The sequence below is a fragment of the Geotrypetes seraphini genome, chromosome 7 (genome assembly GCF_902459505.1).
Source record: "Geotrypetes seraphini chromosome 7, aGeoSer1.1, whole genome shotgun sequence".
Classification (NCBI taxonomy): Eukaryota; Metazoa; Chordata; class Amphibia; order Gymnophiona; family Dermophiidae; genus Geotrypetes; species Geotrypetes seraphini.
This window is the reverse complement of record NC_047090.1, coordinates 66,537,827-66,559,775: the sequence shown is the minus strand read 5'-3', so window position 1 is coordinate 66,559,775 and position 21,949 is coordinate 66,537,827. Positions and strand designations below refer to the sequence as shown.

Sequence of the window (21,949 nt, the reverse complement as noted above, 5' to 3'; positions counted from 1 at the left end):
TAGAGAGGGTTGTTGTATGTTTGTTCTACTTTGTAGAAAAGCAGAACAATTTATTTTTCTTTCTTGCTGTATAACAGCCCTGCACAGCATGCGGCCCAATACAGCTTTCACTGCAGCCCGGCTCTCACTCTGCTCTCCTGCAACTGTTCTTACCTCACCTTTAAAAGCGCAGCAGCCGCCACTTTCGAGGACCAACAAGCTAATTACAGCAGCCTGCAGAGCGAACCTAGCAGGTTGCAGTCAGCGGAGGAGCGGGACCACGGCAGAAGGAATGTGCTTCGGAGGCCAACGGCAGCCTGCTAGGTTCACTCTGCAGGCTGCCGTAATTAGCTTAGTGGTGGAAAGCAGAAGACAACCTCTCTCGCTGGGTGTGGGAAGCAGCAGGGGTAAGGCCCCGCCCATCGCAAGTACCCCGGTGGGATGCTGGATCTGGAGAGGGAGAGAGAGAAAGAAAAGGACCTTGAGGAGGGGTGGGAAAATAGACTTGAAGATAGGGAAAGACAGAGGAGACAGTGGTCTAGAAGAGATAGAGAGAGGAAACACCCTGAACCGAGGAGAGAGAAAGATGCCAGGCCCTGGGGAGGGGGAGGGGGAAGACAGAGTGAGAGACACAGAAAGACCTGGATCAAAGGTGGGAGGACTCAAAATGTTAGGACGATAGATGGAGAAACCTGAAACAAATGGGAGGCAGAAGAGAGGGGAGCAGATGTTGGACTTGGGGGTGTATAGAGGGAAGAGAGAGACTGCAGAGAGGTGGAAATATTCTGGACCAGGGAGGGAGGAAGGAAGGAGAAAGAGAGAAGCAGAAAAAGACTTGGAAGAAAGGAGATTAAATGCTGGGGGCGGGGAGGGGGGGTTGTAAGCAGAAGAAAGACAGGACCAAAGGGGAAAGACAGGAGGCAGATGCTGGACTATGGGAGGTGCAGAGAGAATGGGAGAGAGACCCTGAGGAAAAACAGAGAGATGGAAGATAATAACAGAGGAGGGAGAGATAGGGAGACCTGGAACGGTGGTGGTGGTGGTAGATACAAAGGAGAACTGACACTGAATCTGGGGAGAGTAAGCAGAGGGAAAAGAGATAGAGACTTGGACCCAAAGAGGCTGGGGCTGGATTGTGAAAGAAATGTTGAATGCACAGTCAGAAGGAAGTCCAACCAGAAACTAATTAAATCACCAGACAACAAAGGTAGGAAAAATGATTTTATTTTCAATTTAGTGATTGAAATGTGTCAGTTTTGAGAATTTATATCTGCTGTGTGTATAAGAAAAATGAAAGGAAAAAATTGCATTACAATTAGTAAAGGGGCAGGATCTGGGGCACAGCTTGGGTGGGTTTAGGGCAGAGCTTGGGAGGTCTGTGGTTGGCAGAGCTTGGGAGGTCTGTGGTTGGGGGTACTTAGCTTGAAGTAGTTGAGAAACACTGCTGTAGGCAATCACCATCGCCTGTGCCTCTCCTCTCCTGCCCTCTTCCCTGCTGGCAACCCCTACTGGCATCTCAGGGCCCATCTGGAAGGCCTCTGTGAATGCGCGGATGTCAACATGATGTCACGCTTGCGCGTGATGTCATCATGGCAACGTCCGCGCACTTCCAGGTGCCTCTAGCCGTGGCCATTACCTGTGGCCCTTGCTACATTTTCCGACTGTTTCGGCCCCGGATCATTTTTGAGTTGTGCAGACCTGCTGTATAACTTTCTTCTAATTATGACTCGCTCATATATTTATGCTTCTATTTTTATAATAGATGGCCTGGGCTACTGCTTGTTAGGATTAGGTAATCCTAAGAAGACATGGCTGCTTAAATACCAGCAGTCTACCATGTTTTCTTAAGAACTGTGCTCCATTCCAGCATGCAGCTGTGCCATGTGGAGAGGAAGGACCAGAGGGTGAAAAAGAAGAACAGAAAAGAAAGGGAGGAAATAACTAAAAGGGAAAGATCAATATTTAGAAACATGATAGCATTTAAAGATCAATGGCCCATCAAGTCTGCCCATTCACAGCATCTGCTTTCTCCTCCTTTCCATGTGCCTGTCCCATGCTTTCTTGAATTGAGATGCAATCCTTATCTCCATTAGAAATCATGTAACTAATAATAGCACCCCCTCACATCTGATTTTAGAGCATCTCACAATATAATAAGGTATCTTCTATTTTATTGTGAAATTGTCATCGACCACAGAATACAAAACCTTCAAGAAAGATACTAAAACCCTACTCTTCAAAAAAAATACATAAAACCTATCTAACATGTCCAGTTCCTACCTAAACACGACCAGTTCCTACCTCAACCCCACTTCTAATTACCCAACTAATGCTAAAATGCCTCTATTTACCCATCACTTACCACCTTAAGATCTTGACAACTCTTTGGTAATTCTTATTACCCAACATTTATCACCTTAAGATAACGACAACTCTTTGGTAATTCTTATGTAACTCTTATGACATCTCTTATGCTATTCCTGTAAATTTTATGTAAACTTTTTATGTAATCTCTGAAAACTTTTATGTAATCCGCCTTGGACTGCAAGGTATTGGCGGAATAGAAATCACTAATGTAAGGTAATGTAGTCTTTAGGGGCTGCCTCTTCTCCTACTAGAGATGAGTTTAGTCTCCAAGCCGATAGCTTTGGCACTTCATGTTGTGGTTGTAATGGCAAAGAAAAAGGGGCATGATAAAGAGATTATAACAAGTAGGATTTGAGTATTGAATATACTGGGGCCTAAAGTGCTGGAGACAAGGAAGAATCTATTCAAGAATGAGTTAAGAGGTAAGGAATAAAAAGTATAATCCCTATCAGTAGGGTGGTAGAGATACCACATATCACTGAATCATAAATCTTGGATAATGTTGTAAAACTCCCTTGACCTTGGAAGTTGGGAATTTGATACTGGGAAGACAATGCATCCAGTATGAAATTAAAGTCACCCCCGACAATCATAGGAAATATACCACACTTAATCACAATATCTGCTAGCTGTATAAAAATAATTGGGTGAAATCGAGATTTGAGATTAAAAAGTATCATCCATGTTAAGGAGTGTAGCTAGCCCTCCAAGAGTAGACTGAGGGGGAGGGGCAATGCATTGCTTTCTCATCCTCTCCCATCATGTCAAACATACCTTCGCTGGTGGGGATGTTGAGTCCCCACCAGCCAAATAAATATGGTGCCGCTGCTCCCCTCCTCCTTGCACTGCTTCCTTAAGGCAGGTCGGCGACTTCTGTCTTAAGTAAGCAGTGCAAAGAGGAGGAAGCAGGACACCCTATTTATTTGGTTAGCGGGGCTTTGACATCTCTGCCAGTAAAGGTAAAGGGGTACTGAAGTTCTGGATAGTGCTTGAGCCCAAAGTGGGGGTCCCAGGCCCCCTAAGCCTTCCTGTGGCTATGCCATAGGTGATGTTATTTAAGAGAACAATAATACTTACCTACAGTATCTGCCTTCCCTTTCTGATAGTTGCGAGACAGTGTTAATACCCAATTTCTGCTTCACTAAACTGGCAATTCAACTCTTCTTCCCAAATTTGTGGAGAGAATGACTATAATTGGCACTGCATATTATGATGGAAATTGGAGGCATGAAAATTTAAATGTCTCTTGAAAGAAAGCAAAATCAGGATGATGCTTTTTCAGATAGAGCGAGCTTTTGCCATTTGATGGGATTGTTAAGTCTTTTAACATGCAGTGAAATTATATTATACATAAACAATAGGATAAGACTACTCTCTAAAGTGGAAGTAATAATTAAATTTAGAGTCAGCTTTGCCAACACTAATAGAAAAGCAAGAATAAAATACAAAGGCAAAAGCCAATGTAATCCCCATCAGATCTAGTGCTCCATACTAGAGGTCTGCATGGGAACGGGAATCCCACAGGGTTCCCCCCCACCCCCTAGGTCTGTGGGACTCCCACAGGGTTTCCCATAAGGTCTATCTAATGTTCCCTTTAAGTTTGATCCCTCAAGCAACCAGTTGCTGATTGCTGTACATCCACCAATCAGTGAGACAGAGCTGGAGCTTGATAGCCAATCAGGAGCACTTCCTTGTAGAAGTGCTCCACCTCTTTCTCTCAGACTGGTGGATGTATGGCAGTGGCATACCAAGGGGGAGGGGGTGGGGCGGTCCGCCCTGGATGCAACCTTATGGGGGGTGCACAGCCGGTCCGGTCCCTATCGTGCTCCCTCCCTCCTTAAGGTGACCAGCGAGTGAACCCATCCGACCCTCCCAGCGAGAGCAGCAAACCTCCCTCTAGTAGCGTCGACAGCCGCAGCGCTAAACAGGCTGCTTCGCAGCTTTCTCCTGCCGGTGAAGCGTCACTGATGATGTCATCAGCAATGCTTCACCAGCAGGAGAAAGCCGCGAAGCAGCCTGTTTAGCGCTGCAGTTGCCAATGCTACTGGAGGGAGGTTTGCTGCTCTCCCTGGGAGGGTCAGAAGAGTTCACTTGGGGGTTCAGCTGAGAGGGGGGAGAAGCGGTCTGCCTCAGTGCTCCAAGGCCTGGCGTCATTATCTTCTTCGGGCAGCAGCAGCTTTTAAAATTCGCTGCTGTTGCCGGCTTCAAGCCTTCTTCTCTGCCGGGTCCTGCCTACTTCCTGTTTTCATGAAGACAGGACCCGACAGAGAGGAAGGCCTGAAGCCGGCAACAGCAGTGAATTGTGAATGCTGCTGCTCGATGAAGTTCAGGACACCAGGCCTTGGGTGACAGAAGGAGGAAAGGGAGCAGAGGGGGGGAGAATTGGGGAGAGTGTTGCTGTACCCAACTGGAGGGAATGAAAGGAGATGCCAGGGCTTGGAGGGAAGAAGAGATGCCAGGGCATGGAGGGAAGGAGGAAGGTATGCCAGACCAAGGGAAAAGGAAGGAGGAGATGTCGGAGCATAGAGGGGGAGGGAGAGATGGAAGAAAAGGAAAGGAGAGAGATGCCGGAAATCAGAGAAGGGATGATGCCAGACCGTGAGGTGGGAAGGAAAGAAAGGAGAAGAGAGAGATGCCAGAGCATAGGGGAGGGGGTGGTGACAGAGAGAGAAAAACAGAGAGGTGACAGAGTTGAAATCAATCATGTACAAAGGAGAGAAGGGGAAAGGGATAGATAGTTTATGGAAGGAGCATAGAAAGAGGGACGATGCCATATGGAAGAGAGAGAGAGGGTGGACACTAGATGGAAAGAGCCAGAGGGCAGTGAATGGAAGGGGCGAGATAGAGGGTGAACAGAAGATGGAAGGGGTAGAGAAAGGGAAACAGACACTGAATGGAAGTGTGGGGGAGAGGAGGGGCAGCTGCTGAATGCAAGTGTGAGGGAAAGGGGGAGCAGATGCTGGAAGGCAGTGGGGAGGAGAAAGAAAAAAAATCCTGCATGTTAAAAGAGAAAAAAAGGGCACATGCAGGATTGAGGGAAGAGGACAGAGTTAGTTTCTGAAAGGGGTGAGGGAAAGAGGTGGCAAGCTATAGGTAGACACAGTGAAAGAGGGAAATTGAGGACTGAATAGTAAAAAAGAATTTAGATAGAGGCAGAAAATAAATTGAGAAGGAAGACCAGGGAAGAACAGGAGAAAGGAAGCGGAGAGAGAGATGGCAGAGCAGGGGGAAGGAGAGGAGACAGATACCAGACCAATGGGGGTGAAAGGAGAGATGGAAGGGGGAGGCATACAGTTTCTGGAAGGGGCATAGAAGGAGAGAAGATGCCATATAGGGGCATAGAGATGGCAGACAGTGGATGGAAGGAAAAGAGTAACAAGAAGATGAGGAAAGCAGAAACCAGAAAAGACAATGGTAGAACAAAAATTTTCTATTTATTTATTGCTTTAGGAGATATGCGTCACTGTTTCTGTGGTGTTGCATTGTATGCAGAGTCCAGCTTCTTGCTGGTTCAATTTAACCTTTGTCTATGTATTTCTATTTTATCCCCCTTTTACAAAATTTGGAGCGTTTTTTAGCGCCAGCCGTGGTGGTAGCAGCTCTGATGCTCAGAATTCTATGAGCTTCAGAGCTGGTTACCACCGTGGCTAAAATCCACACTACAGTTTTGTAAAAGGGGGAGGGGTTAGTTTGTAATTACTTATTCCATACTAGGCGAAGGTGTTTTCTGTGTTCTGTGTGTTTGAAAGACATGGTTTTCTGTTAGGATTGATCTGTACTAGTCTGGCTTGTTTAGTTTTATAATGGGTGTATTGCTGTTTTACTTCTCACTGCAGTATGTAAGATGCTGCCTTTTCCTAGGTACTCATATGTGATGTGTGGCTTGCTACTAAAAATCATGTTTTTCATATAGATGGGGGGGTGCCAAAAAATGATGGGCCCCGGGTGTCACACATGCTAGGTACCGTGAGGTGTACCGATCAGCAGGATAAGTGGATTTTATTCCTATATATTTAATGTTTATTGGGAATGTACAGCACAGCATAAGACACAAACATAAATTGAAGGTTTTTTGCCAGTGAGGTGACCGCTCGACTGCCTCTTTAAGCCGTTTTGGTGAGGTGGGAGGGCCCTTTCTGAGGCTTTTTCCTTCATGTTGTAGTGATCTGGTCTATGCAGTGTCTGTTTGATTTATTTTATTGAACTTTACCACATTCTTTTTGAAAGTGTTTATCATATCACACATGCTAGGTACGCCACTGATGTATGGCAATCAAATTGGTGGAGAGCTCTCTCAGTAGTGAGCCTTGGCGATGTGCGAGACCTCCCCTCAAGGATCTTGTTACTCAAGCCCACCATCACTCACTGCAGCTGTGCAGCAGAGGAGCACAGGAGAATCAGTGCAACATACAGTGTGCTCCGGAGCCTAACTACCCTGCATGATTAACTGCTTCAGCAAGTACCAACTTTAAAAAAAAATTCTGCAGTACCAGTGGTGTACCAGCAAGGGGGGGGGGGCAGTCGGCATAGTATTGTGCTCCGCAATCTCCTCAAGAGCCGGCAGCAGCAACAGCAGCGTTCCCAGTCATACTCAGGCCTTCCTCTCTGCCGGGTCCCAACTCCAGCCTAAATTCTATTTCTTTAAGCATACATATTAAAATCATAAAAGCCTTTCTAAGAACAACCTTTTGATATATGTCTAAGAAAGCATTATGAACACCCCTGTAAGCTCTGCTCTGACCTTCCTCTCTGCTGAGTCCTGCCTTCGTAGAAATATAATTTAGGTGGGACTCTGCATATGGAGGGAGAGGAGTGAGGTATAGATGCATGGAGAAGAGAAAGATGAAAGGGAGGAATGTTATGGTGGTGGAGAGGGAACAGTGGGAAAAACTGAAAGGGATTCAACAGGGAGGAATGTTGGACATAGTGGTAGAGGGAATGGAGGGAGAGATGTGGCATGGTGCTGGAGACGGGTGAAAGAAGGAGAAATGTTGGCCATGGGGCAGGTGGGCAGGGACGAAAAATGTTGCACATGGTCCCGAGGATGATTAAGGGAAATATGATGGATGCACCATGGATCCCTCTCTCTCTTTTTCCCAGCTCCCTTTGCAGTAAGGGAGGAAAAGAGAGATGTTGGACAGTGAGAGAGAGAGAGAGGGAGACATGTTGCACATTGGGGTAGAGGGAGCTGTGCAGGAGTGGAGGGGGGAAAAGAGGGAGCTTCTCCAACCTGCTGCCCATGCTGGGCTTGGCTCTCCCTCTGATGTCACTTCCTGGTCCCACGACCAGGAAGTGACTTCAGAGAGAGAGCCGAGGCTGACACGAGTAGGAAGTTTGAGCTGCTGCTTGCACTGGCAAAGAGTTAGAGGCATGGGGGGGAAGATAAGGCACATGTGAGGTGGAGGGAGAGGTGGGGGGGGACCAGGAAGCAGCGAGGAAGAGAGGTGTTAGCACCCCCACTAAGACAGCGTCTGGGGATGTCAGCCCCCCCTCCTTTACTATGCCAGATGCATGCAAATTTCTCCTCTTGTGAGCGACAATTTCTAAAAAAGTTGTTTGTGTGAGCAACAAGTTCAAAAAAGCAACAATTTTCCAGATTCGCAAGTATTTTTATGAGCAATCATATAAAATCTGTGAGCGACACTACAACAATATATGAACAAATGCTCACATGCTCAGCTTAAAGCAGGGATCTCAAAGTCCCTCCTTGAGGGCCACAATCCAATTGGGTTCTCAGGATTTCCCCAATGAATATGCATTGAAAGCTGAAAGCAGTGCATTCACATAGATCTCATGCATATTCATTGGGGAAATCCTGAAAACCCGACTGGATTGTGACCCTCAAGGAGGGACTTTGAGATCCCCTGATTCCATGTCCGATCTGTTCCCGATTGCATGCAGGCCGATGAATTCACAAAAGGCCTGCATGCAAATGGGGACAATCGTTGACACGCCCCCACCTATAAGTAAATAAGTAGTCGCCTCCGCCGGGGCAGACCAGAGGTCCATCCTGCCCAGCGGTCCGCTCACGCGGCGGCCCTTCAGGCATATTGCCTGAGCAGCGGTCCCTGACTAATTTTATACCTACCTCTACACTTATCTCTAAACCTTCCACTGCTCTTATCTGTACCCCTCAATCCCTTTGTCCTCCAGGAACCTATCCAGGTCTTCCTTGAAACCCTGTACTGTGCTATTTCCTATCACGGCCTCCGGAAGGGTGTTCCATGTGTCCACCACCCTCTGTATGAAAAAGAATTTCCTTGCGTTTGTTCTAAACCTGTCCCCCTTCAATTTCATCGAGTGACCCCTTGTTCTTGTGGTTTCTTTCAAATTGAAAAATCTGTCCTTGTCAACCTTTTCGATGCCCCTCAGGATCTTGAAGGTCTCTATCATATCTCCTCTGAGTCTCCGCTTTTCCAGGGAGAACAGCCCCAGCTTCTTCAGTCTGTCAGTGTATGTAAGGTTTTCCATACCCTTAATCAGTTTAGTTGCTCTTCTCTGGACTCCCTCAAGCATTGCCATGTCCTTTTTGAGGTACGGTGACCAGTACTGTACACAGTATTCCAGATGCGGGCGCACCATAGCCCGGTACAGTGGCAGGATGACTTCCTTCGTTCTGGTCGAGATACCCTTCTTAATGATACCTAACATTTGGTTTGCTTTCCTCGAGGCTGTGGCGCACTGTGCCGACGCCTTCAATGTCGTGTCTACCATCACTCCCAGGTCTCTTTCCAGCTTACTGACCCCTAGCATTAATCCCCCCATTTTGTAAGGGAACATTCGGTTCCTTCTCCCTATATGCATGACCTTGCATTTCCCTACGTTGAAGCTCATTTGCCACTTTTTCGCCCATTCTTCCAGTGTCGTAAGATCCCTTTGGAGATCCTCGCAATCTACCGTGGTTTCAACCTTGCTGAATAGTTTGGTGTCATCTGCGAATTTGATGACCTCACATTTTGTTCCCGCCTCCAGGTCATCAATGAATATGTTAAACAGGAGCGGTCCTAGCACTGACCCTTGAGGAACCCCGCTCGTGACCCCTTGCCAGTCCGAGTAGTGACCCTTTACACCAACCCTCTGCTTCCTGTCTGCCAGCCAGTTTTTGATCCATCGGTGGACCTCCCCTCGCACCCCATGATTCCATAGCTTCCTGAGCAACCGCTCATGTGGTACCTTATCGAAGGCTTTCTGGAAGTCTAGGTAAATTATGTCTATGGGTTCACCTTTGTCCACCTGGCTATTTACCCCCTCAAAGAAGTACAACAAGTTTGTGAGGCACGACCTACCCTTGCAGAACCCATGCTGGCTCGACCTTAGCTGTCCATTTTTTTCGATATGATCACAGATGCTGTCCTTAATCAGCGCCTCCATCATCTTTCCCGGGACCGATGTGAGGCTCACCGGCCTATAGTTTCCCGGGTCGCCCCTTGAACCCTTCTTGAAGATGGGCGTGACATTAGCTATTTTCCAGTCCTCCGGGATCTCTCCAGTTTTTAGGGATAGGTTGCATATTTGCTGAAGTGTCTCTGCTATTTCATTCCTTAATTCCTTGAGCACCCTTGGATGAATGCCGTCCGGACCTGGCGACTTGTCGCTCTTTAGCTTGTCTATCTGCCTGAGGACATCCTCCTGGCTCACCTCTAGTTGGACCAGCTTGCTATCTTGATCTCCATTTTCTATTTCCTCTGGTTCCGGAATGTTGGATGTGTCCTCCCTCGTGAAGACCGACGTAAAGAAGTCATTTAACTATGGCATGGATCACTAGAGAGCGATCCTTGAGCATGTGCAGACCCTGACAGTAGTGACAGGAGAAGCTGCAAAATTTCAGGCCTATAAAAAAAAAATGAAAAAAAAAGCCTCCCGACAAGCATGACATGACCCGACACCCCAGTATTTAAAAGGTGGGAGCAGGAGGGGGTGCTCAGTCCCTCCTGCTCCATAGGCATCCCACCCCCCCTACCAGCCCGGCCGGCCCACCCTTGGCCCTCCAAGTTGGGAGCAAGAGGGTGCTCAGTCCCTCCTGCTCCTCTGGACTCCAGCGACACATCTGCCTGGGCCTTAAGCGCCGCCCCGGTGCATCATGTGATATACAGGGATGAGCCTAAGGCCCTGATTGGCTCATGTGCCTCGGGCTCCTCCCCCTTTGGGAGGGGCCTGAGCCAATCAGCCCTAAGGAAGTCCCTGATTGGCTCAGGCGCCTCAGGCCCATCCCTAGGGGGGAGAAGCCCAAAGCGCCTGAGCCAATCAGGGCCTTAGGCTCCTCCCTGTGCATCACATGATACACCGAGGGGGGGGCCTAAGGCCCAGGCAGATGCATAACTGGAGTACAGAGGAGCAGGAGGGACTGAGCACCCATCTTGCTCCCAACTTTTAGTTATGTGTGGTGTCGGCCCGGGCCGGGGGGTGGGCCGTGTTAGTCGCTGGAGGGAGACCTATGGAGCAGGAGGGACTGAGCACCCCTCCTGCTCCCAACATTTATGTATGGGGAGGAGGGGTGTCAGGTTGGGTCGGGGGTGGGCAATTTTGGACTCTCCTCCTGCTCTCTGTCGCCCTTTCCCATAGTGCAGCCCCGCTTTAAAACCATGGGCTCGCACTGCGGGGAAGGGTAGCAGAGAGCAGGAGTGTCGAGGCAGGCACAGAACAGGTCACGGCAGAGAGCAGGGGAGTCGGGGGAGCAAGAGAGAGTCAGGGCAGGCAGGCAGACAGCAGGAGAGTCAGAGGAGGCAGAGAGAGTAGGGGAGCCAGAGGGAAGAGTCAGGGCAGAGCAGATTTTTACACAAGCGACTGGTCCTCACCAGTCACTTGTTCTTGATTGGCAAGTCAGGAAAAAAGGGTAGTGAATCGCATCCTTCCTGCTTTGCCTGCCGATTCCCCTCATTTGCATGCATGGATCAGGATGGGATTGCTACACAGGTTAGTGAATCGGGTCGGAGGGAAATCGGGTCGCAAAGGCTCGCAAACCGATCAGTACACGATCGGTTTGCTTTGTGAATCTAGCCCATAGTACCATAATATAAAAATTGTAAGCTAATGTTTCATGAACAAATAAAATTCTTCTGAAATGATTTTTCCTTTCTTAGAGAGAATTCTATATTCAAAAACGTATGCCAATTAAATTGACTTTTACTCATATGTAAGGGAGTGGGTGAGACAAGACAAGCAGAGCCATCTTAAGAATAGGGATGGTAGCTTGTATGGCCAGAAGAGAGCAGGAAATAAAAGCCCTTTAGCAGAGAAGAACAAGGAGGCCCCGAGAAGAGATATCCTCTACCCTATGCTTCCACCACAAAAGTGTAAACAGCAGAAGTTCCGTTAAGTTAAGCCAAGTTTATCTTGGAATCTTGCTGGAAAGTGTAACTCTGGACTTTAGGGCTGTTAGGCCAGATTGTGTTGAATACTAAAGGACACAACTTTAACTCTGGGACTCCAGGCCAAAGGTAAGTTGTTTACACTGTCTCTTTGACGTAGACTAGCGTATGCTGTGGTCTTGTAGGAGCAGGCCACAGGTGAATTCTTGAAAACAAAACACTAACGTTTTGCATGTTTATTTATCCTCATCTGTGAAAGTTATCAGAAAAGTTAGGGAGATAAAGTTTCTAGTTGCCATAAATGACTATTATAGTTCATGACTGGTTCTACAACTAAAGGTGTGGGGTGGAAGGTAAAGTGGATATTTTAGATTTAAATCTCACTGGAATATAAAATCTGATGCAAGGAGTAAAACTGATAGAGCCGCTTGGAAGTATTAATTATAATGCAATCAAATTTGGGATAATGACTGGAGAAAGATAGAGAAATAAATAAAACTACTGTTACTATGTAGTAACATATTGCATATCTTTAAAAAAGGAGACTGATAAAAGTAGGAAACTACTTATAAGGAAACTAAAAGAAGCAGTTATAAGGATTAAAACGTATAGAAGCCCAGATAAAATGTATTCCACACATTATTAAAAAAAAAAAAAAAAAAGGGGGGGGGGAAGGTCTGAGGATGGTGCAGGAGGCTATTGAAGCCTAAAAGGTATCCTTTAAGGAAAGCAATACTTTATAATACATCTTCCGATTTTCAACACTGAAAGTAAATATCAAACATTAGTAAAGCAGGCTGAGAAAGAATTTGACAAGACACCTGTCAAAGAGGCAAAAGGTTATAAGAAAACCATTTTCAATTACAGTAAGAACAAGAAAAACATAAGGGAGTCAAGTGAGCTATTAAATTACTGGGAGGGGGGATGAAGAGAGAGAGATGCACTCAGGGAAGTTAAGACCATAGTTAAAAAATTGAATAAATTCTTTCCTTCAGCCTTTACAGTGAAGGATGTTGGGAAGATACCCACACCACAGTGACAGAGCCAAAAAGCAATTTTTGGTGGGCCAACTGGTAAGTTGGGAGGGCATGCATTTCCTCTCCCTGCCCCCCCCCCCCCCCCCAGCTCTCTTGCTTTCCCCTGTGACAGGGACACCTAGCAGGTTGCTTGGAAACCATACCCAGGGTCCCCTGTCACAAGGAGAGAGTTGGTTGTGACCTGCGCACTAAGGTACTATGGCTTCCAGGCCCATGGCTGTGCAAACTCTGGAGGTTCTAAGTTGTGCCCTGTAACAGACCAAGTATTGCTTTAGTCCTCAGAAAAAGAAAACAGCAAAACCATATTCCTTTTGAGGGAAAACCCCCCAAAACTTTTCGTTATTTAAGCTTCACAGTGCATTCTATTATTTATGTCAGGACATCTCAAGCACTGGCCGTTTCAAGTTCAACATCCAATTTGTAATCCACCTAACAGCAGGTATATTTCAATCTCTCAGGTTTGTCTTTTCAAACAGGCAAAGACAACTTTTAATCCACATGACATCATTAGCATGCCAGTTCCTCAGGTTTGTCTTTTAAACCCAAAAAGGGAAAAAAAAAACCCAAAAAACTTTTCTTTTTCTATGCTGTGTAGCATTAACCAGGCTCTTACTGTAACTGAACTGGTACCAAGCCCACCTCACCAGTCAGCTGGGGTTAGGGAGAGCTGTGCCCTCAGCTATATCCTTCCATCCCATCCTTCCAACCCAATACACAGCACTGTACTCTCTGTGAGACTGTTACAGCCACAGCCCACAAACCCACAGTCTCTGGTATTAGTATTGGCTTTAATGCTCTATAAAGTCCAGCAACCAAGGTCACATTAAAAAAAAAAAAAAAAAAAACCCACTTCCTCAAACAATTCCTTTAGGCAAAAAGAAGATTTCAAAGTTTTAGATGGCTGTGCTGTAGCCACACCCAGCCAGCACTACTATCAGCCACACCTTACAGTGTATAGCTTCAGAAAAAAAAAGAAACAAAACCTTCAAACAAAATTTTAAAGTTCAGGCTACTCTAGGGTACCAGACATCCACATTTTCCCTCTTTTTACAGGGCATTGTCCGGACGTCTGAACAGCTATCTAAAACCCGGCACTTTGTCCGAGTTTTGAAAAGCTTCCACCTAAGGCCCACGTTCGGAGGGCATCTGTGCATGCGCGGATGCAACGCAGTAATATCACAAGCATTCGCACAGGCGTGTGACATCATCGCGTTACATCTGGGCATCAATAAGCTCTAGTGTCTAATTTATGTTTCTTTTCTAAAATGAATGAAGTAGTAATTTTTACCCAATTATTAACTGATCATATTGACAAAGTCTTTGCTCTACACCGTCAACCATCTGACTTCCACTAAGGTCACAGTTGAGAGTTCTGACCTCTCTCCTAAGTGAGTTGAGTGTACAATTCAATAAAGCCTGTATAAACCTTACTAGTCTCTTTGGTCCTTCAGTCTGGTTTTGATCGTGTAGATCACTCATTACTTCTTTCAAGATTCATCATGGTAAGTATAATTGGTATCCACTAGTGCTGCCCGATTTAAGGAAAAAAATTTCGATTCGATTCAATTCAGCCTATTGAATTGATTTTTTGATTCGATTCGATTTTCCTGCCCAATTGGGTGGTTTTTTTTTCCAAACATCATGGTGGGTTTATTTTATAGCCTCTTCACCCCCTTTGCCCTCTCCTACCCACCCTGGTCCTGTGGTGTAAACAAAATAAACAAACAAAAAATACGTTTCCTCTTTCTATTAAATCCTAGCTCACGTTTGCGGTCCAACACCAGCTCCGGAAGGATACACATTTCAAATCTGACATATTGTAATCACAAAACAGAAAATAAAATTATTTTTCCTACCTTTTGTTGTCTGGTCATTTTTCAAATCTTGTTGGTCCCATGTTGGTCTGGTTGTCTTCTGATCAGGCTCTCCTTCTTTCTCCGTGCTAACCATCCATCTTCCATTTCCCTTTCCTCCCCCCGGAGGTCTGGCATCTTTCCTTTTTTTCATTTCAATCCCCCCCACAGCTGCAGCAATGGACCCCACCTTACCTCCTGTATCCCCTTCCCCAGGTACAGGCTTTCTCCTACTATCTCTCTTGACATCCTGCACCCTGCCCACCTACTTTGGAGCAGTATCTGTCCCTCTTGTTCCCTTCCCCTTGTGGTCTTGCATTTCTCTCTCCTCTCTCTCCAGTACCTCTCCTCTGCTTTCCTCTTCCTCTTTTTGGTTTAGTCTCTCTCTTCCCTTCACTTCAGCCCAGGTCTGGCATCTACCCTCCCCTCTCTTACTCCTTCCTCCTCCTCCCTCTGCACAGGCCTGCATCCCCACCACCAAAGGAACTCTTCCTCCTCCTCCCTCTGCACAGGCCTGCCTCCCTGCCATGAAGGCCTGCTCCCCGCCATGAAGACCTGTTTCCCCCACGAAGGCCTGCTCCCTCTACGAAGGCCTGCTCCCCCCGCCACAAAGGCCTGCTTCCCCCCACCACAAAGGCATGCTCCCCCCACCACGAACGAACACCTGCTCCCCCCACAAGCCTGCACCTTCCCCGCTCTTACCTCCTTAAGGCTAATAGGGCAGCCTGCAGGCTCGCTGGTGTTATAGCGATCCCTGCAGCTGCCCATGGTCCTCAGCGGGCGACACGTTCTCTCTGCTGCGATTCTGCCCCTGACGTCAGGCTAACCCCTATCTTTTTTTACTTCAGTTCTGACAGATTCAGTTTCTAACTCAAATACATGCAGTATGCATTCATTTTAGTTCTGATGTTATAAAGACTATTGCACACTTACTCCCTTCTTCTATCAAACTGCGATAGCAGTTTTTAGCACGGGGGAGCCTTAGGCAATTTCAAGACTCTAGTATTATAACATTGTGTTAGCTGGTGTCCCTGAATACCAATTAAAATGTCAGACATAACAGAATAGTGCAGCTCACGTTCTGTGTTGAACCTGTAAATATGACCCTGTCTGCCCGTTATGAATCCAGTTACACTGGTTGTTTAAGTTCCATTTTCATTCCTTTTCTTCAGCATCAAGGCTCTTCATGATCATTCACCTAGTTATTTGGCTTAACTGTCTCATATATTCCTTTACAAATGCATTCCCTTAATGACCATTGTTTGGTCCTTCCTTCCGTTTCATCAGCACACCTTGATAAAAATTGCAAAAGTGCTTTTATTTCTTAGTGCAGTATTTATGGAATAATATTCCTAAACCTTTAAGAGAAGAATTGTTTATTGCTTTTAAATTCATACTGAACCCATCTATTTTGTTTGGCTTATATGGAATAGGAGTTGAGGTTCTGGTGATAAACACAGGCTGTAGCCTACTATTCTTTTCTTTTGTCTGTGAGATTGTTCTTTTCCTGTCAAAAATTGTAACTCTTTTCTTGTTTAGGTTTCTATTGTAAACTGCTTTGATCTGTGCTGCAGTAATAGCAGTATATCAAGAATAAATAACCTAACCTAAAACTACTTAAGCGCAATGATGGTCAGGGTAGTGCAAGAAAAAATATACCACCAGAAATAAAATGACATATCCTTTGTTTTCTCTTTTGTTTTGGTAATATGGGGGCTCTTTTAGTAAGCTGTGCTAGAAAATGGGTTTAGAATACCCTTATTTATTTATTTAAAAAATTTCTATACCATTTTATATCAAAACGGTTTATGAAATGGTTACATACATAAAATGTTAAAACAAATCAGGACAAAGTTTTAAAATGAATAAAGATTTTGGAAAAAAAAACCCAAAACACCAAATCAGGACAAGTAGAAACCGACAGAATTAATTCTTACAACAATAAAAATCAATATTCAAAGAAATGGTTTTTCTTGCGCACTAAGGGGTTCATAATAATAATAAAAAATAAAAAAAAAGTCTAAAAAGTGGCCTAAATGGCTACTTGGACGATCAAAAAGCCTGATCATCCAAGTACCCATAATCAAAGTTGGTTTTAGACGTATCTAAAACCTGCTTAGGCCTTTCCCCTGCCTCTAAACGCACAGAGAGAAAAGAGGCGTTTTTAGAGGAGGGGAAAGGGCGGAAGGTGGGCCAACCTACACCTAGGCATGCAGCAGGTATAACCAAAACCTTAGGCAGGTTGCCTAGTCGGCACTTATACGTTTTGACTTAGACGAAGTCAAAACAGGCCTAAGTGCTGAAAAAGGGACTGCTGAGCTGATCGTGGCTGCTGCAATCAGCTCAGCGACCCCCAGCAACATGCCTACCCCCTACAGCAATGATCGCGCCCTATCTCTCCTGCCACGGGTCGCAGCAGTTCGGGTAGAGGAGTGATGGCATCGCGGTAGGGAGAAGAGGCATCTCTCCTGCCGCGATACATCACCCCCCCACACACAACATCGGGGCAAGAGGGAGCCCAAGCCCTCTTGCTTCGCGGCACCGACCCCCCCCCCCCCTCCCCGATTACATTTGGGGCAAGAGGGAGTCCAAGCCCTCTTGCCCCATGGCACCCCCGACCTCCCCGACAACATCGGGGCAAGAGGGAGTCCAAGACCTCTTGCCCCGCGGCACCCCCAAACTCCCTCTTGCCCCGATGTTGTGGGGGGGGTGGATTCTGTAACCGATGTTGTTTTTGACAGACACCGGTTACAGAATCCAGCTTTTAGGTGAAGGACTGGCTCCTCCTTCGCCTAAAAGCCCTTGTGTTGGATGTTTGGGGCTTAGGCGTTTTTTTGGTTCATTATGGGGTATAAGGGTAGACGTCTTCGGGGTATAAGTGTAGATGTAGTGGTGGTCTGGGCGTTTAAACAGCTGAATGTAGAGGCAGGCCATTATCAAAAAAAACCTCCACTTGGACATTTTTTTTTATTATGGATATTTTCCCTGCTTCTACTTTCAATGTTTAAGGTCTTAGGCCAAAAGGAGACTTAGACGTTTTTTTTGATTATGCCCCTCCTCGCCTATTTCTAATGTGGCCATAAAAATAACCTTTTTCTATTTGTGTCATTTCTGGCCATGTGTGTTACCATCAGTGCAAGGATATTCGAAAAAAAAAAAAAAAAAAAATTAATGCAGGAGCATTTAGGCCTAGATTCTCTAATTGCCACTATGGTCGGCAGCTGCTGATCGGGTGTCAATCATGCGATAACACCACTTACAGAATCACGCCTTCAGCAAAGGTAGGCACCAGAAATGTAGGCCAGGGTTTTCCAGGCCTACATTTCTGGCTCCTACCTTTGATGTGAATTGTGCCTCTGTGTGCGCTTTAGGCCGCCTAATACCACTTCCAGTGTTAGCCATGCCCATTTTGGCATTACGCAGTCTAAAGGGCCTATGGAGGTGCGATTCCACTGCCGATTCTATAGGCACTGGTAGGCACCTTGAAACTAAGTTTAAAATGTCTTTTAAATTATTATTATTTTTTTACTGAGCTTAGGCACCAAGCGGTGCCTAAAAAACCAGTGCAGTTTAGTGAATCCAGGCCTTACAGCCTCCTATTTAGGAGGCACTAAGGGCTCCTGTAAAATGGACCTGCTAATAGTTAGTGCAGCAATAATGTCAGCATACTAGTAGGCATCCATACCTATTCTCCTTCCAATAAACCCCCTCAAAAAATAAATAAATAGTCTGGAAGCATTGGATGATAGCAGGAATACGTATATATATGTATATATATAAATAAATAAAACAATACCATGCTTAATGTGAGCAGATAACAAAACTCATGCAGGATGCTTTAGCGTGTCCTGTATTAGGACATGCTTGCTATGTTAGGCACTCATTAGTGTCTAGTGCAGTTTGGATTCCAGAATGAAACAAAACAAAACACATTAATTTTGACATTTCCTATTTCATTTCAACGACAGCATATCCCCACACCTTTATCCAATTAACTTTATCCTTTCAACTCAAAATCAGGAGGAGTATCCAGATTACAAACAAAGTTTTCCACTTAACTTTAGGACTGCTTACCCAGGCAACTTTGGCCTGCCAGCAAAACTCCCTCTAAGGACTGGCAAGGTGTATTCAAATTTTTATTTTATTTTTTTGTTTGAGCGGCAAGTTATAAAAAGTTTTTTCATGTAAGCAATTAGTTCTAAAAAACAGATTTGAGTGTATTTTTGTGAGCAACAATGTAAAATCTGTTACTCTCCCAGAATGTATAAATAATTGCTCATGCACTCCTCTTAGAGCAGGGGTCTCAAAGTCCCTCCTCGAGGGCCGCAATCCAGTCGGGTTTTCAGGATTCACCCAATGAATATGCATGAGATCTATCTGTATGCACTGCTTTCATTGTATGCTAATAGATCTCATGCATATTCACTGGGGAAATCCTGAAAACCCAACTGGATTCCGGCCCTCGAGGAGGGACTTTGAGACCCCTGGCTTAAAGGAACATAGTTTGCCAGCCCTGAATATAATAATAATAACAGCTTATATACCGTAATACCGTGAAGTTCTATGCGGTTTAGAGAAGATTAAGCAAAGGTAACAAATTGAATTGACTTTAAGAGGGGAGGAAGAAAGAGAATTAATAGGACAGGAAATTCATTGTTGAGGAGAGAGTGATCATCACTAACTGGCCAAATGGAAACTGTGCCCAAGGACCAGTACTATTTTTGGGGGGGGAGGTTTTATAAAATTTGTCTAGTGTTCTATGTGCACTGAACCGTCCAGTTAGCACACAAAGCATTTGGTAATATGACTACAGATACCTCTTACCTTGAAGAAGATGTAGGCTCAGTGATCTGTCTTTGTATCCGTGAATGTTTTAATAGGTGTTCCTTCAATGCAGTTTGGACCGCTGCTGGAATGTCAGGTGATGTGTGGCTAATTTTCATTGCAGCCTCAAGTACTTTTACAGAACATTTGCCATTTTCTTTGATCTCCTTTTTTTCATTGGTTTCCATGACCTCTGTAGGAGCACGAGATATACTTTGAGGGATGGCGTTAGCAGCAGTAGTAGTAAGGGGTTTGCTCCTCCAACACGGCCAACATAGTTTCCAAAAGACAAAGAGAGAGACTACCAGCAAAGCAAGCCCACAGAAACTGACGACTACTGCTAGCAGACTGACTGAAATGTCTGCAAATAGAATAAAAAAAAAAAAAAAAAGAAAAGCATTAGAATATCAGGAACATATGACAAAAATACAGAAATGATCAAGGCAAATTATGATAATCTAAAAAAGAAAATATAGTTATTGGCTGTATTTAAAGGTCATTTTATACTTTTAAAATCACCCCAGAACATTCTGTTTCATTTTCCCTGAACAGTCTTTCTCTGAACAGTCAAGCCTAAGCAAAACCTTTTTAACCCATGCTGAAATTATCACATCAAAGCTCTATGAATATGAAACAAAAAAATGTTATCTGTTCTCATAGGCATGGCTGCCTTTAAGCCATCTCTATTACATCCTCTTTTATGAAGCTGCATTAGCATTTTTTATTGCCAGCCATGGTGGTAAAAGCTCCAGCACTCATAGGAATTATATGACCATTTTAGCTTTTACCGCTGCAGCTGGTGAAAAACCCTAACATGTGGCTTCATAATAGGGAGGGGGGTTAATCAAGTAATGTTGCAAAAAAAGTCAAAAAGGAAACAAAACATTTTGGGTTACTAGAATTTCTCTGTACTCAACTCTTATTTTAAAAAAGAGAGCCATTGTCAATGCCAGCAGCAGCTCTAATTAAGAGAGCTGTTACCTTTGACATATCTCAGTTTGATATTTCAAAATATCAAATTATCTTTCATGTGTTTAATATTACTTTTCTAAAAAGCCAAAATTTTTACTATTTGTTGCTCTGAAGCTTGACAGTTGCATAGCCAATATGCCAAATCTTAGGCTTGGAGTTAATTGTTATTAATGTGTCATTAAGTAAACAAAGAGCTAAAAAAGAACTACAGACACTATAAGACGATAAATAAGGGACAGAAATCATTCGTGCCACATATCACAGTAATGTCAATGGGGGGAAATACAGCGCTATCATACATATCATTAAATGGGGTGTTTGGTTTAAGAACCAATGCAGAGTCAGAATTATTCAAATGTCAATGCCCTGGACATCAGAAAAACAAGCTTTGTCGTAACTGTGGCATGGCCAAAATTTGTTACTACTACTTGTATATACATGATGGCAGATACATGGAAGAAAGTTTATTTTAATTATATTTTTTGTTGTTGAATTGTATTTGACAGAGAAAGCAACAAGGCAAACAAGAAGTCACAATGGCTTGATTAGAAGGCAACTTCAGCATTTGGAACCTAAGATAATACTAGGTGGTCTATGACCCAGAAATATCAAAGAAACAAGTTAATTGAATCATATATTTGTAATGGGCAGACTGGATGTAACTAGTATGCAGTGGAGTAACTCTAATCTAATCCAGTATTTCTGAGTCGCACTATACCTAATTAGGTTTAAGGTGATTTATAATATACGTAATTAGAGAATGTATAAGCAGTTTGAAGAGAACCAAGTTATTAACAGAGTAATGGGGAAGGGAGGTTTGAGGTTCCATGACTGTACTGGTATAACACCTGAGTTAAGTATGGGATTTAGTGATACTAGGTGTTATGCCCATGGCTGGATAGGGCATGGCATGTAGTCATTTTGGCTATTAGGTGTGAATCTTCATGTCTGCTTGCTTTTTAGCTGCAATCCTTGCCTTCCAGACAATTAGGCAGCCTTACAGCTTACTTTCGTGAGAGCAAGTTGTTTATCAACTTGTATCATATCTCTTATACTGTTTCATGTCTTATCAGGAAGGGCCGAGGAAGGTCTCTCATGGCACTGTAATTAGGAAGGGCCTGAGCTCATTCCATCTGTGAAAGTTAGGAGATAAGAGGGACACCTGTTGTTACTGCAGAAACAGCAGTGTCTGTGTGTGTGAGAAATTCAGCACTTGCTGTGCTATAAAAGACTGAGAGTCACAGACTGGATTGGGAATAATGCTGCAGCATTGGGAGTACTACTGCTATGAGACTGGGTCCTTTCCCTTGATCAATCAGATTCCCCGATCAGTATTGGAAGGGGACGTGCCAGACATGGAGAAGTATTCTATTTGGTGTATATAGATATTCTATTTTCTGTCTATTCTTGTATATAATCTGAGCTCTATCTGCATTATTTGGTATTATCTGATGTTTATGCAATAAAGAATTATATTAATCTGAAGCTTTGTTGGAGATGACTTCTACATACCCTTGTTAGATAAATATGTGAGCAGAACACTAGGTATATTGAGTTAGTTGTTTACAGTGTGTATGCTCTCAAAAAAGAGAGTTTTTAATTTTTTTCA

General features: G+C 44.6%; 1 protein-coding gene across 1 annotated transcript in view; it reads right to left on the bottom strand.

The window, feature by feature from the left end:
- SYT10 (synaptotagmin 10) overlaps positions 1-21,949 on the bottom strand; it is a 229,693-nt gene that overhangs the window by 191,896 nt on the left and 15,848 nt on the right. Inside the window, exon 2 of the mRNA XM_033952384.1 lies at positions 19,369-19,729. Coding sequence (XP_033808275.1) covers positions 19,369-19,729 — 361 coding nt within the window. The remainder of the gene's footprint in view (positions 1-19,368; positions 19,730-21,949) is intronic.